General features: G+C 39.0%; 1 protein-coding gene across 4 annotated transcripts in view; it reads right to left on the bottom strand.

Annotated features, from left to right (window-relative positions):
* Positions 1-15785: 15785 nt before the first annotated feature.
* tsnax (translin-associated factor X) overlaps positions 15786-17522 on the bottom strand; it is a 33959-nt gene continuing 32222 nt past the window's right edge. For all 4 annotated transcript variants that reach the window (XM_026939266.3, XM_053232578.1, XM_026939267.3 and 1 more), the window contains one exon: positions 15786-16394. In XM_026939266.3, the coding sequence (XP_026795067.1) occupies positions 16017-16394 (378 nt within the window). In that variant the 3' untranslated portion in view covers positions 15786-16016. The remainder of the gene's footprint in view (positions 16395-17522) is intronic.

Here is a 17522-nt window from a genome sequence, read left to right as displayed (position 1 = left end):
TCTTACCTGGACGGAAGTGGTGATACTGTGAGGATCATGTTTTTTGATTTTTCCAGTGCCTTCAACACCATCCAACCATTCATGCTGAGTGAGAAACTGCTCAGAATGGGTGTCAACACATCCACCATCTCCTGGATTGCTGACTACCTGTCAGATAGGCCCCAGTTTGTGCGATTGGGGGCCTCTCTGTCTGACACGGTGGTCAGTAACAGAGGAGCACCTCAGGGGACTGTCCTGTCTCCATTTTTGTTCACTTTGTACACCTCAGACTTTCAGTACAACTCTGAATCATGCCACCTGCAGAAGTTTTCTGACGACTGCAGTGGTAGGATGTATTAGGGATGGACAGGAGTCGGAGTACAGGACTCTACTGGATAACTTTGTGGACTGGTGCACTAAGAATGACCTACTCCTAAATGTGACAAAGACCAAGGAGATGGTGGTGGACTTTAGGAGGACTAAAACTTTGACTAAGCCCATAACCATCGTGGGTGAGGATGTTGAAATTGTTAACAACTACAAGTATTTGGGTGTACACTTAAATGACAGACTGGACTGGAGGACCAACACTGATGCTGTGTACAAGAAGGGAATGAGCAGACTCTATTTTCTGAGGAAGCTCAGATCTTTCAATGTATGCAACAAGATGCTGGAGATCTTCTATCATTCTGTAGTGGCGAGTGCCATTTACTGTGCTGTGGTCTGCTGGGGGGGCAGCATCAGTGCCAGGGATACAAGCAGGATTAACAAGCTTATTCGCAAGGCTGGATCTATCATTGGACACAAACTAGAGACGTTTGAGTCAGTGAGGAACAGGAGGTCACTGAACAAACTGCTCTCCATCATGGACAATCTGTCTCATCCACTCTACAACACACTACAGAGTCAGCGGAGCTCATTCTCCAAAAGACTCATTCAAATTCGTTGTCACAGAGAACGTTACAGGAGTTCATTCTTACCATTCGCAATAACATTGTACAACAGCTCACCTGTGTGTGACAGATGATAACACTTTCACATTACACTACTACAAGGAAGCTATCATTTAGAAAGCTGTCATTATATTCTACATTCTCAGAGTTCTTCATATTCATCATTATTCACTACCAGTTTTCACAAGTGTACTTATGTAAATACTGATGTAAATCTGGTTAAATGTACAACTGTGTTCCATATCTGCACTACTACATTTAATTTAACTTATTGTATTTTATATTTTGTGTGTTTTTTTTTTTTTTGGGAATGAGCAGACTTGTACATGTACACGTACGTATTGTATCTTGCTACTGACCATGCTGCTGTAACACAAGAATTTCCCTCATGGGATCAATAAAGTATATCTATCTATCTATCTATCTATCTATCTATCTAAATACACACATGCAAATACGTAGTGCAAATCATAGTGCAAATACAATGTTTGTGGTGCTATAAGACTCATTATGACAAAGTATTTGAAGGTTTAGACTGAGAGGAGGACCTGTTTAGAAGTCTTATAGCTTGTGGAAAGAAGCTATTCATGAGTCTTGAGGATTTGGCTCAAATGCTGTGCAGTCTTTTCCCTGAGGGAAGCAAGGTGAACAGTTTGTGTGATGGATGAGTGGTGTCTGCCCAGATTCTTCGGGTCTTCCTTGTACACTGTTCTGTGTAGATGTTATTAATATTAGGAAGGCTGGTACCTGTGACTTGCTGGGCATTCTTCACCACCCTCTGTAGTGTTTTCCTATCAGATTCAGTATAGTTACCATACCAGACTGTAATGCTGTGGGTCAGGACAGACACTCCTGTAGAAGCTGGAAAGGATCGCTGATCGCATACCTGCTTTTTTCAGCTTCCTTAAGAAGTAGAGGTGTTGGTGTGCCTTTTTAACTTAAAGTGAGGTGTTCAGAGTCCATGTGAGGTCATTGGTGATGTTTACACCTAAGAAACTTTTCCACATCTGTTCCATTGATGTATATAGGTTGGTGTGTAGATTGTGCCCTCCTAAAGTCCACTACCATCTCCTTTGTTTTACTGAAATTTAACACAAGGTTATTATCGTTGCACTAGTCCTCGAGCTGTTGCACCTCATCCCTGTATGCCACCTCATCATTATTTCTGATGAGCGCCCCCAGTTGCCAGTTCTTACCAAGATACAGAGAACCACAAAGAGACCATACATATTATCAACATACTAACCCAGTTTTGTGATGATAGCTCAATGGTAGCTGTGTTAAATGGACTAGTTTGCAAAAGTAGGTCTCTCTTATTATGCAAATTATCACAAATTTAATTGGGCAGGGGTAAAGGGTCCAAAAGCAATTAATCTGAAGAAGAATTTTTACTGTACACCTTATTTTCCAAGAGATATGCTTGCTTTTGTGTGCACAAACATGAATAGCACCCCCAGTGGCCAATTTCAATGAGACTGCATCAAGTAGCAGTGGGCTACGTACTCAAACCTAACATTCAAGTTTCATGATGATAGCTCAATGTTAACCCTATCAAACACCTGTTGAAATCTGATTGACTGGAGGTTTTCAGGATAATTATGTTATGATTAAAAACTCAGCTACAGATTAGTGGAATGATGTAGCACACCAATTTTCAGCTGAAAAGGACTTTTGTTTACTGAGAAACACATGCTGACATTCATAAGCAATATGGCTGCCATACATCAGTCAAGTCTAAGGACGTAGGGCTGGATTACTCAAATAGCTATAATTCATGATTGATAATATGGATTTGTACCAAACTTGAAAAACATTTTCAGTATAGGTGTCCGCAAAGGTTGAGGTATAATTACTGAAATGGGGTGGAATTAGGCTCAAGTAGCTGTTTCTCAGGAAGCAAAAGGCTACTTGAAACTAACTCTACCCACTTTCGGTGACAACACCTCAACAACAATTTTGGCAAGTCCCGTCGGACAGTGATGTTCTCCATCCGTGCGCTGTGACGATCCTGATGAGAGACATCATCATCACCTACCTGATCTGATCCGGTTATCCTGTTCCTGTGGTCCTTTGACAAACATATGCCAGCATGGGTGAGTGGGTCATCCTGTCAAAGAACTTGATAGATGACAGAATCAGTTTGATGATAAGAGGAGTTCAGTCGTATCTAAATTTCTCATTAACAAATGAGTTAGGGCTGTTTTATACAGTATAGCAACGAGTAATCAGGATCCTAAGGGTGTTGGACAGTGTTCCTCACCAGTTTGAGTCATCCTTGCCTTTTGCTGAAATTCTCAGTTTTGAGAGGGCAATTGTTAAATAAGTTTTGCTGAAAGACAAAGACTAAATTATGTAAATAGCTTGGTATTCCAGAACAGAGTGGAGTAGAGAGCAAAGTTTTTCTGCTTTGGATAATTGCATCAAGCATAAACACCTTAAGGCAGTGGTGCAGGTATTCAGGCAGTGGAATGCTTTCCTAATACAAGAGAGGGATCAAGAGAGGGATTTAAAAAAAGCTAAGTCGCCAAGCTGTCGTGGGAGTGTGCCAACCATAAACGTGCCTCTATCTCTGCTCAAAAATCTTATGAGCAGTATCAAAGCTCCATTAACTCTCTCCAAGCCAAAATTGAGGTTTCAAGGTTCAAGGTTCTAAGGTTCAAGGTCCTTTATTTGTCAGTGCCACCATATGTGCATACATACAGAGAAATCGAAATACTGTTTCTCTTCTCTCTGATCAAGTGTTTACAGTCAATGCAGTCAGTGCAATATTGAACAGATTTTGTGTGAAGGTAACAGCAGTGTACTTGTAATAAATAGATATAAATAAACAGAGTGAAAAATATATTGTAAACATCTGAATGAATATACATCTGAGTAAATGTAAACAGTAAATTCTGTTAAATATACAAATATACTTCCAAAGGTGCAAATATACATGCAGATAAATGTAAATGTTCAATATAACTGTGAGTAAATGTAAACAGTGAATTCTGTTTATATACAATATACTCCCAAAGGTGCAAATATACATGCAATAAATGTAATGTTCAGTAGTTCTGGGTATGGAGTCCTATTGGTAAGATACAAGACAGAATAGCAGCAGTATGACAGTAGTGCAAAAAGTGCAAACAGTGTCAGATTTAAATAGTTTGTACATGTAACGTTTTGAATAGGTGTTTGTAAACAGGTCCACATGTGCAGAGTTCTGCAGAAGTATAAAGTGTCTTATGTGCAATGAAAGAAGTGTGGGGCGAGCTGTAGATTTTAGAGTTCAGAAGTAGGGGCGGGAGGTGGGAGATAATGGACAGAGTTCAGCCTCCTGACAGCCTGAAGGATGAAGCTGTTAGAAAGCCTTGTGGAACAAGCCTGGAGGCTCCGGTACCTTCTCCCTGAAGGCAGTAGGCTGAAGTGGAGGTTTGTCACCGGCTCTAAAGGCTGCATCCCATGCTCTTCTCCTGTCAACCATGGTTTCTGTTTAGCCCGAATAGTGACGGTTTTTCTGTGTGTGACATTATCGGTGCACTTTAAGATGTAAGCAGTAACAGCCTCAGTATATTCCGCTATGTCTGTGTGGTTGTTGTAAGTTGCTGCTTCTTTGAAGATGTCCCAGTCTGTTGTGTCAAAGCAGTCTCTAAGGGCAGACTGGGCCCCCTCTGGCCACATGTGTACCTCCTTCTTTGTTGGTCTGGTGACTCTCACCTTCGGTCTGTACGCAGGTCTAAGCAAGATGGTGATGTGGTCAGAGAGTCCAAGGTGGGGGAGGGGGGAGGCTTTGTATGCTCCTTTGCTATTTGTGTATGCTAAGTCCAATGTGTTATTGCCCCTTGTTTATGTGCTGATGAAGTTTTGGTAGAAAGGGCTTTAAATCTGAAGTCCCCAGCAGTAATGAGAAATCCGTCTGGGTGTGCTGTCTGTTGTTCACTGATAGTTTGGTAAAGTTCACTGAGTGCCTCGATTCGGTCGTTGTTGTTAGCGCTTGGGGGGGGGGGGGTTATAGTTACTTTTTCCCAAAACTAACTATAAAATATCAGTCAATGAGTTCTGAGCAAGTAGATTGAATGGCAAAAGATTTTAAACATCCCAGAAAATGGGCATGGGTTCAATCCTGATTCAGATTACACGCAAAATTCAGTTGTACAATTTGCACTCCTTGGATGTTATTTCCAGATATGAGAGGGACTCATGTGGAAATTCATGTGTCTGCTTTGTTGCAAATAACTGCTTATGTGGTAAACAATCTGTTCAGCAGGATGAATGCTGGTGTTATCACAAGCAGGGGCATTGGAAGCTTGTGTGCCATAAGAAGAAGGCTGACTCGAAAAAGCAGAGTGGGAAGTGTGCTCCGACTTCCAGGGTTTCCCAGCCTGACCCACTGGGCGGGACTATCTCGCCAGAGGTGGTGGGGCAAATAATTCAGCTGGTACAACATGCCTCCCAAAGCTCAGATGATTTGCCTCCACTTCCCCCTCCTTCTGCTGCACATTTTTTAGATATGTCCACTGTGAGAGCCCATTTGCAGCCAATTATGCATGAGTAGGATAACAGATTGCATGTGATAATCACCATGAATGATCATGAATGCAGTCTTTTGATTGACACTGGTGCACAAGTATCAATAATTCCAACAGAGATGCCTAGAGATTTTTGGTCTTTGTCTAACTAGAACTAGCACTGACATTTCTGGTGTGACTGGGGAAAATTCTAACACTTACAGAACTGAACCTGTTCAATTGTGTTTTGGGCGTAAGTCACTTGCCGTCTGCTCTTATTGCAGCACGGATTAGCAGCTCTCCTATTATAGGCATTGATGTTATTTCACAATTACACATGCAGTTGGATTTTGAGTCAGTTAAACCTAAACTCTATGTTCTTGGAGTTCAGGTGTCAGACCCCATGACTGCCAATCATCCTATTTGGTTAAGCATAAGAATGACTGCGGGTTGGTAGACATAGAACTGGTACATCTTACAGGTACACGCCCAGCGGTAACTAAATATTATCCTATTGCATGGGAAGCTATTGAGGGAATTCAGCCTATAATTTGATTTGATCAACCAAGGCATTCTGGTTAAAGAGTGCAGTTCCTCCTCTTCTCCTCTTTGGCTGATGAGGAAAGGTGGGCCACAGAAGGAGACAGCAGGAAGTGCACCAAAACCCCTCTGGCAACTGAGTTGATTATTGTGTCACTAATACATATATTGATTGTATTTCACTTTGAGTAGGTGACCCAAGCACCATTTTTGTTGGCATCCTGAACTCATATACGGTGTTTTCAGTTATTGATATGGCTAATGGGTTTTGGTCTGTTCCTTTACATCCAGACAGCCAGCCATGATTAGCTTTCTTCTTTGATGATGATTAGTGTCAGTGGACATGATTCCCACAGGATCTCCATAACAGCCCTACTTTGTATCATCAGGCATTAAGGCATCATCTGTCAGAGCCAGAGGGTCCGGTTAAGGAATCTATCCTTGTCCAATATATCGATGATAATATTTTGGCCTCACCTGATTTGGAAGAATTATGAGCAAGTTAAATATTTCTAAATTTAAAGATTTGATTTCTAGTACTTCTTGGTAGAATCTGTATAAGGAATATGATGCTGACAAAGCATATCAACAATTTATGATTGTTATTAGTTCTAGTTTTAATAAATGCTTTCCAGTCAGTAGTTCTGCGAAGAAATTCAGTCAGGACTTTAATAAGTCTTGGTTTACAGCTAGTTTATGGAAAATGTTGAGGACAAAGAATAAACTCTATAGAAAATATGTTTTAAATCTGACTCCTCTCAAATATGGCGTTTATAAAGCTTAGAGAAATAAATATAATCATTCTATTAGATCTGCAAAAAAGCAATACTTTGGTGAAAAATTTAAGAAATCTTCAAATGATATTAAATCCACATGGAAAGTAATAAATCAGTTGCTGCAAAGAGAAAAGACTAATTTGGAGCTACCTTCAGTCTTTGTGGATGGCGACAATTCTTTTAATGATCCATTTGACATAGCTAAAAAATTTAATGAATTTTTTGTTAATGTTGGTCATAAATTAGCTAATAATATCCCTACTGGTAATGGTGTACCCCTGGATTATATATCAGGAAACTTTCCTATTATCTTTATTTTTAAGCCACCTGAAATTCAGGAAATAAGTGAAATTATTGATGAATTAAAATTATCTTCAGCTGGTCATGATAATATTTCTGTATTTCTTGTCAAACAGGTGAAATGTTCAATATTGCAGCCACTTGTTCACATTTTTTTCTCTTTCATTGAAAACAGGCATTGTACCAGAGGATTTAAAAATAGCTAAAGTTATTCCTCTGTTTAAAGCAGATAATCCACAAAGTTTTAACAACTATAGACCTATATCTAATTTGCCATGTTTCTCAAAAATTCTAGAAAAAAAAGTATATAAATGGATTCTTTTTCACTTAGACTCAAATTTTATTCTTTACAAACATCAATATGGATTCTGAAAAAACCACTCTACTTATATGGCGTTGCTTCACCTGATTGACAAGGTTACCCTTGCACTTGAAAATCAAGAATTTGCTTGTAGTATTTTTTTAGACCTGTCAAAAGCTTTTGATGCAGTTAATCATTACATTTTATTGGAAAAGTTGTATAAATATGGTTTTCATGATTTTACATATAAATGGTTGAAGAATTACATTTTTAATAGAAGACAGTTTGTTTGTTTTAAGGATTGCTATTCGAGCAATGTAAGTCTACTCTGTGGGGTTCCTCAGGGGTCCATACTTGGACCATTACTATTTCTTATTTATATAAATGACCTGTTGAATGTTCAAATATTCTTACTCCAGTAATGTTTGCTGATGACACAACCTTAGTTCTCTCTCTCACCCAAATTTTAATTAATTGATTAAGAATGCAAATGATGGTCTAATTGCTTACGCTAATTGGTTTAATTTAAACAAATTATCTTTAAATATAAAAAATCAAGTTTTATTATTTTTAGTGGTAAAAAAAACACACCCTAAGGAATTATCAAAAATTACTATGGAGTCTATTGAGGTGCTTCAAGTGTCAACTACTAAATTCTTGGGAGTGTTTGTTGATGAGACTTTGAGTTGGAAAGAACAAGCTGATTATGTGAGTGGAAAAATACAAAATCTACTGGTATAATAAGGAGGGTTAGGCATCTTGTTACTACAGAGTGTCTTCTTATGCTTTACTATAGTTTAATTTATCCGTATCTTTCATATTGTAATATAGTTTGGGCGAATATGTTTCCTACTACACTTCAAAAAATTTTTGTCCTTCAGAAGCGTTGTGTCAGGATTGCAACCCTATCAAACACATATACTCCATCTGCTTCTTTATTTCATAAACTACTTTTCAAATATGTGTTTTCATGTATAAGACATATTCAAGTGAGGGTAACATTCCAGAGCAATTTAGAATGTATTTTAAAGTAAATTCACAGGTTTACTGTTATTTAACTCGTCAATTTTCTAATTTTCATCTTCCTAAAGTTCTCACTTGTAGAGGTCAATACTTGATAAGTTTTAGCGGTATTAAATTATGGAATGATTTATCCCATTTAGCAAAAAAAAATGTTCCTCTTTAATATGTTATAAAAGGTGTATAAAAGATCATTTTAATGCTGCTTTGCAATAATGTATCTTGTCTTTTTTTATGTATTTTATGTAACATATATGGTTTGTTTTTGGAGTATATCCTTTCTGGGGGTTTTTTTGTACATATGTTGTAATTAATTCATAGTTATTTATATTTATAAATTTGTTATTGTAATTTAGTTTTTTGTTTTAATTTCATGAGTTTGTTTTTGTTTTAGTTTTCTCCATTATTTAGATGGAGGCTCTAAATAAGCCCTTGGGTTTTCTGCCTCTCCCTGCACAGTATATGGATTTTTATTTTTTTTTATTTTTTTTATTGTATCTATTTTACTCTTGTGCAAAAAAATAAACTTAAACTTAAACTTAAAAACTTAAACTTAAGATAATCTTGAAAGATAATTGCTTAAGACCAGCCTAAAATTGGGACACGTTTTGTGATTGCCAGGAGGAGCAAATCTGCTTCAGAACTGGTCTCATGAGCCTGTAGTTTGGTGCAGGCACAAGATATTGTTATCGCAAGATCCTGTACGATACATTAAAATACATCAGTGCAACACAATGGAATATTTTATAATAATAATAATAATAATAATAATAATAATAATAATAATAAAACCTCTTTGGCTGAATTGGATGTTAATCAATACGTGTTGATTCTTTTGACAAATTTGCCAATTGATAATGAATTAATGAAACATAATTTTTTGGGGAAAAAAAATTGTATATATACTGCTTGCTCGTCATTTTCCAAGTGTATAACATAGAGTTACTGGCATTGCTCATACATCTTAGTGCACATGGTCATAAAGCTAATATTGATAAAGCTCAGCTTCAGTTCAATTCCTAGGACAATCAGTAATGGCCGGACAGAGATCGTACTACAGCCGTGCGTACACTCCCCACACCGTCAACAGTCAAATGGGTTCACTCATTTTTGTGGTATGTGCAATTACTGTCGTCCATGATTTGAGGATTATGCCTGAATAGCGCAGCCATGACATGATTTGTTAAAGGGATCTCCTAAAGAGACAGACAGTATTCAGTTTTCTGAGTCGGTCAAAACTGTATTTCCAGAACATAAAGTTGCTCTCACCTCTGCTCCTGCTTTAGGTTTTGTGCAACCCAAGCTGCCTTTCATTCTGTGTATGCATGAGTATGACAGGTTCATGCCTGCATGCCTAATGAAGGATTGTGGTGGTCAATTGCATCCAGTTCAGTACTACTCAGTTAAGTTGGATGTTAATGCTAGCGGTTTTCAAACCACTTATTTAGCTGTTATTACACACACAACATCTGACTGTATGCTGTCCACATGCTGTTCTTTCTCTGCTGTTCTCAGCTCATGCTCACAGTGACTGCCCAGAGGTGGGGCAATTGGCTCGATGCTCTCACAGCACCCTTCAAAGGGTCAAGATCACTAACCCCTCATCATTAATGATGACTGTAATGTCTGGTACAAAAGATGAGAGTGTGTTGAGTGATCATGACTGTGTGATGCTTTCACACTCACCACCTTTGTGTATTTGAGATTCCTCTGGAAAATCCAGACATGAGTTTGATGTACATGATTCTGAAAGTAATTGGCATTTGATGTGCTTTTTTGACAGCTGCAGGCATGCCCATTAAACATGCTTCGTTTGTGTCTGATCTCTTGTCAGTGTGTGAATGTCCAACATGTTTGGCTTTGGTTAAGATTAAGGCTCGTTACTCCACTGACACTGATGAAGCTTGAGGTAATGCTATGTTTAATGCTGCAGCTAAAGCTGCATGCAGTCTTCCTTCTGTACCGATCTCAATCATCAAAATCTCTGACTTTGTCCGACACACAGCAGATTCGGTCTTCCCTGATGGACATGTACTCTAATGCTCCTGCGTTAGAAGTATGGTCCTGGGTGGGTAAATGTGCGAGTCTAGATTCTGTTGGCACATGGACAAAAGGGGGAAAGTATGTAGCTCCTGAGGTATTGTTGCCGTATTTAGCCCAACAAATTCACAGTCTAGAATATGTGGGTGGTCAGAGTATTGTTCACCAATTTTCTTCTACATGGTGGAACCCCGTGTTCCACGCACATGCATTCGACATTGTGCTAAGCTGTTCTGTGGCAGGCTAACAACAAATCAGCTGGGGTGTCAACTCCTTCAGCTCACACCCAAGCACCTGCAAGACCATTTACACACTTGCAGGTTGTCTGTATCACATTTTCCCACTGTCAAGAACAGGAGGTGTTAGTGGTGGTTCATAAGTTTTCATGTTGGGTTGAAGCCTATCCAAACAAAACAGGGACAGCCATGCACACGGCAAAATCACTGGCTTTTTTCCTTGCTGGGAGATCACTGAATGCATTAATTCAGACCATGGAACTCACTTTTCTGCCCAAGTCATGCAGCAGGCATGAGAATGTTGATGTTCAATTGAAGCTTCACTTTCCATATAGGCCTCAGGCTTCTTGACAGGTTGAGCATCAAAATCTGACTTTGAAATAGCGATTGTCAAAGTTACACCAGAGTAGAGTGTTGTGGGTGGATGTGTTGCCAGCTGTTTTGTGCAATTTTCAGTCCACACCCGTGAGAGGGGTTGGTCTCAACCCATATGAGATCATTATTGGTCATAAAGATAAACTGGCTATCAGTTAATGAATTTTGTCATGTTCCACCCCTTCAGGTACTTATTGGCTGTGTGGAACCACCACTTATAGTGAATTACCTGCTAAGTTGAATGGTTGATGTTCGTTGATTTATTTACTTCCTGCCATGAGACCCCTTACCTCTTATCTTAAGCCCTCAGTAACAGGGAAACCTGTTGCTGTCCCTCATATCATTTTGTTACATTTACTTTTGACGTTGATTACCCCATCAAGAGTCCTGTGGGTTATCAAATCCATACTAACTTCAACAATGAGACATCCCCTTAGTATATCACCTGCATCATCAAATGACCCGAACCCTTGTGTTGAGTATTTTACCTGTAACCAAAGTTTTTGAAGTAGATTTCTAGGTGCTCTCATTCCTAATTATGGTGTCATGGTTAGTCTTGATCAAATCCATATATTATCTCTTGAAGTTGAGAAATTGGCTAATGATACAGCACAGTCTTATATCCACTACATTACAGTCACATGTTTTTCCATGACGCATAAATGATTTATTCAAGATTTATTTAAGATAAATTAAATTTAATGTGATTTCTGCAACTGTCTTTGTTCACTCATGATGTACACGGGTCTGTTCCTTGGGACATAATATTGGGTCCTTGGGTCATGTTTAGACTATAGTACGCCCAGATTGTATTCATGCATGCAGTAAACCATCTCTTTTATTATAACCTGGCTCTGGGTCTCCTGATTATTCATTCATCTTACTTCTGATATAACTGTAGCATTTTGATGGTCGTCCAGAAAGATTTACAACAAAAAAAAGTACCATTTAAGGTTCGTGACAATATCTCATTGTTAACCTTGTCAGATGCCTGCTGAATCCTGATTGGGCAATGGCAGCCACATTTTTTTTTAATAACATCCAAATCCACTTACAGATAAGCACATAAACACACCACACCAAATTTTAGCTTGAGCAGATTTACGGTTCCTGAGAAACAGCTATCTGCCGTTAGCCCCACCCGCTTTGTATGATCATGCCCCACAATGTGCACATGACCTCAGAATCTTGTCCTTTATATAACTTTCAAATTTTGTGCGAATCTACATAAGGACTTATGAGTTGCAGCTAGAATTAGAATTGAATCATTAGAATTCATTGACCTATGGTGGCCATATTGTTTAAAAATGTCAACATGTTTTTGATGATTATTGATTCACACTGTCACATAAGTTCTCAAAAGTAGGTTTCGCATATTATGTAAATTAGCTAAAATCTACATAGGTGGAGGTAACTGGTGGTTTTTTTCTTGTTCAGGAGAACCCAAGGAATAAGTAGCAAATAGAAATTTCACTGTAGGACGGTATTCGAGATATGAGCCAAAATGTAAAATGCTTTGCTATAGTGCCACCATTTGGCTGATCGGGCTCATCTCTCTTGCCTGATTAGTGTGAAAGAGTACGACGTACTCACCAAGTTTCATGTCTGTAGGACCTACGGTTTGGTCTGCACAATCAGTTTTAACTGAGAAAAATAACAATAATAATAAGAAGAAGCAAAAGAAGAAAGATCCTAACAAAAACAACAGGGTTCCAAGCACTACGTACTTGGCCCCCTAATAAAAGTAAGAAAAATCCTAACAAAAACAATAGGGTTACACATACTTTGTGCTTGGACCCCTAATAATAACTAGAAAAGTGCATTTCCTGAAGAAAATGCAGAGTGATTGCGCAGTTAGTGCAACTACTTGGCATTGCTAAGGGGTTGATAGGGCAGCGACAGGTGGTTCCTAGCTCGTTCTTAGGTGGCTGTAAGAGCATTTCAGCTTGAGTAAACATATAGTATGTGAGAAAAATGCACTTGAAAAATGGCCCGAGAGTGACCACATCCCTAATTTTGCCCACAGCCTCAGAATCTAGCCCTGAATATTCCTTTTAAGTTTGTGCATATCCATCTATCATGTGTTATATCTGTTTAAGTAAATTAAGCCCCACCTTGGAATGATTGTTTGGTAGGCTGCAGCCACATTCTTGAAAAATTTACACAGATTTTTAATAATTAATGATAAACAGATGCTGCTGAGTAATTTGACACCACAGTTTGGAAGATGTAAAATCCTAGAAATAATTTGTAAAAGATTTGTTCACACATTAATTAAATTATGTAAAAAATTGACCCAAAGGTCAATGTGAGAGACAACGCAGGATTTTTTTTCTGGGTCACTATTATTAATAGGGACCTATTATTCAAATACGATTGCTCATTTTTAATCCTACCAAGTGTCTGTTGAAGTACCAAGTATCTGATTAGCTGAATTACACTCCGCCCCATTGGAATTGATTGACAGGTGGTGGTCATATTGTTCATGAATTTCAAAATGTTTTTTGACCATTATTGAAGGAGAAACTCTCCTGAGCCATTTGATACCTTGATTGACAGCTAGACAGAGACTAGTTGTTGCCCCCAAAAGTATTGTTAAAAATGTCTAAAATGTCTTTGTATGTTGTAACATTAACATTATCCTTTACTGTAACTTACTTGGCCCAAACCCTGAAAAACAGCCCCGGACCATTATTCACAAAATTTACTGTTGGCACTACGCATTTTGGTATTTAGCGTTCTCCTGGTATCCAACCCAGATGCATCAGACTGCAAGATAGTAAAGTGTGATTCATCACTCTAGAGTCCAGTGTCAGCATGCTTTACACCACTCCAGCCAACACTTGACATTGCTCATAATGATCTTAGGCTTGTATGTAGCTGCTTGGCCATGGAAACCCATTTCAGGAAGCTCCTGATGCGTTCTTGTGCTGACATTGCATCCAGGGCAGCTTAGAGCCCTGTAGCAAGTAATGTAACAGAGGACAGGCGATTTTTACACACTTCAGCACTTGCCGGCCCCACTCTGTGGGTTTGCATGGTCTACAGCTTCATGGCTGAGCTGTTATTGCTCCTAGACCTTTCCATTTCACCATAATAGCACTTACAGTTGACCGAGGCAGATCTAACAGGGCAGAAGTTTCACAAACTGACTTCTGGCAAAGTTGGCATCCTTTGACAGTGCCATGTTTTAAAGTCACTGAGCTATTCAGCATGATCCATTCTACTGCCAGCATTTGTGTATTTGGAGATAGCTATGCGCTTGATATTTTGCACCTGTTAGCAATGGGTGTGGCTGAAACACCTGAAATCATACCAGTGAGTGATCCTGACCCCTTCTGCTCTCCAGAACTGCCTGATCCATCCTGATGCCCTACTTCTGGTTGGAGTGCTGACCAATTGAAAATCACTCTCTACTGCTGCTGAGGATGGACCCACATGGCCAGCCTGAAGATCACTGAGATTACTGAGGATGGTCCCACTTAAAATCCATGGCTTTGGACCACAATTCATATGAATAGTTATCAATGATGGCTTAGGACTACAGTCGCTATGATAGCTTTAGGACTGCAATTACCACGAACAGTTTTACACTCGAGTCTCCATCAGTGAACAGTGGATAAGTTCAACAAAACATGTGAAACTGTATTGAATTTTCTGGTTACACAATTGCACTATTTGACCATGTAGTACACAGTTATAGAAGGGATTTATTTATAATTGCACTACCCATTGTCACCCAGATGAGGATGGGTTCCCTTTTGAGTGTGGTTCCTCTCAAGGTTTCTTCCTCATATCGTCTCAGGGAGATTTCCTTGCCATGATTGCCTCTGGCTTACTCATTAGGGATACATTCATACATTTAAAATTTATATCCTGATTAGATCCTGAACTGTGTTGCAAACTCTTGTAAAAGCTTTCCATTTCTTCTGATGCAAGCCTTATAGGAGGGGACTCAGCAGCCACACAACACAGCAGACCCCTCCCCCCCAGAAATATTGTGCATCACAGTACATAAGAAAGTTTATGCTCTTACATAAAAGCCCATCTTCTTACCACCAATAATCTGTCTATGTAGCATTTCAGTTGGCTTGGGCTGTACTATATGACTACTTTGACATTCTGCCATTTTTTAAATGGAGCATAAAGACCTGCATACTTTTTTATCCTTTTTTTTTTAAATAAATGTTCTAATGTGAAGGAAACATTTTTTGTGCTAAAAACACTAACATAATGCTAATGTTTCAGTATCACTTCCATTATTTACGTAGTTTTAATAACTGGTCAGCAATGGCTCTATGGTGGTTTCTTTCCATTGATATAGGGATGTCACTGACATTAACTCCGGTCTTGACATACTGCGCAAATGATAAATTACCATGACTAACTTGAATTCAAGTTCTTTATTCTCACGACCAGCCTGGGGGCTGCAAATAAAAGAAGGAGAAAAGATCAAGAACCTGCTTTTTATATTCATCACAGGTCAGCTCAAATGATGTATTGAAACAAATCTTACAGGAGCCTCTTCAGTGTATTGGATACTGTATGATATTTATACCTCCAACCTATGTATAACATACACCAGTCCCAAATGATATTTGGGATACAGTCAGTCTCAAGAATAGCAATTATTCATAGGCATCATACACAGAACACTCAGTAGTATGAACAGCATAATAATATGAAATGTGAAAGAGACTAAATAAACATTTAAACTAACATACAAAATGGAATTTTCAAAGCAATGGAAAGTGAAGGACAGCTCAGACACCTGGTCATAACAAAAACAAGCTTTATTGGCATCTCTTAATATATTAACATGGGGCAGACTAGAACGTGTCAACATGTGTTCTGACGTGCTAAAAACCCAGAATTCATGGTTGAACTAAATCATGCTACAATCAAGGACCTCTAAAATCAAACAATTACAGAGGCAAAAACTTTCCCATAATAGATAATGTTCAACTAAAGGCAACAGGCATATTTCGGACAGAGAAATAGGCCTTCTATACTGCTCCATCATCTTCCTCCAATACTGCTGCCCTGTTAGAAAAAACATCAGCTAGCATGTGTTTGGGAATCTCTGAACCACGCACTCTGAGTGTATAGCAGGCATCCTCCACCTTGCCAAGGCTCTGTCGGAGAGTATGCAACTTTTTAGAAACCTCATAAGGACCCACATTACCAATATAAGAAAAGCCATCGTGGATCTGCCGCAGGAAGTTACTGAGCTCAAAAGGTGTGTCCACATCACCATTTCCAACACTGCTGATGCACATACGCATCAGCTCACCAGTCAGATCAGCCACACCCAGAAGGTAGTCGGTTGGTGTAACTTGGAAAGTCAGCACACAGGCTCCTGGCCACAAACCGCTCCCACAAACCTGAACCAAAGAGTAGGTCACATAATGAGCATTTGCACAATGAAGAGTACTTAAATCTACTAACATCACACAGTGATATTCAGATGATCAAGAGAGGAAAATTATGGAGTGAAATCAGAGTTGGCAGAACATTTGAAAGAAAACATGTAATGTGATGTTACTGAACATTTTCAATGTGAAAAAGGTATTCAGATATTTAGATTCTGAAATAAATTATTTGAAACTTAGGTTTTGAAAAATGAGGTTTTATAAATTCAGGTATTATAAATTTAAGCTATTTAAAATAGAAATCATAGAAATTAAGTTGGAAAAATTCAGGTCCTACAATGTAGGAAAAATATCCAGGACACTCAGAAAGAGTCACAACACACCTATAAGGTCACAGAAAGTGTAATGATGATAATATGTTATTGCTTGCTGCTAGCAACGGTTTAGCTGCTTGTAGGTCAGATGACGTAGCGCCTATCCACTGAGCTCTTCCTCCCAAGTGGTGCAGCCTGACTGCCTCCAGCTGTAAATTTGTATTTGGCTGGAGCAGATGGGCAGGCCCAGACAGCTGCATCAGCACTAGTCATGGAAGAGCAGGTGGCGAAGTGGTCATGCATTAACAGCAGCCATTCCAGGGTTAGAATACAGTGCCCATAGCCCTGTTCATACTAGGTCTAAAGCAGCTAGTTCCTCAGATGCACCTGTAATAAAAATAATGACAGGCCCCCAAAAAATTAATTGTCTCACAAAACACCCCGATACCCTTGGCATGGCTATATATGGCCATAAATAAATAAATAAATAACCACAAATGTGTATCATGACCACAACCAACTCAAATCTGCTGTAGTTCATGTTCTACCCATTCCCCCTACATTTAGCATCACTGACGTCTGCCTTTACATGCACATGAACTTTGATGACATCCCATTCTTATTCCGTAGGGTTTAATATGGAGTTGGCCCACCCTTTGCAGCTATAACAACTTCAACTCTTCTGGGAAGGCTTTCCACAAGGATTAGGAGTGTGTTTATGGGAATTTTTGACCATTCTTCTAGAAGTGCATTTGTGAGGTCAGGCACTGATGTTGGACAAGAAGGCATGGCTCGCAGTCTCCATTCTAATTCATCCCAAAGGTGT

Source organism: Pangasianodon hypophthalmus, chromosome 3, assembly GCF_027358585.1.
Source record: "Pangasianodon hypophthalmus isolate fPanHyp1 chromosome 3, fPanHyp1.pri, whole genome shotgun sequence".
In the NCBI taxonomy this organism is placed as follows: domain Eukaryota; kingdom Metazoa; phylum Chordata; class Actinopteri; order Siluriformes; family Pangasiidae; genus Pangasianodon; species Pangasianodon hypophthalmus.
This window is presented reverse-complemented; position numbering and strand designations above follow the sequence as displayed.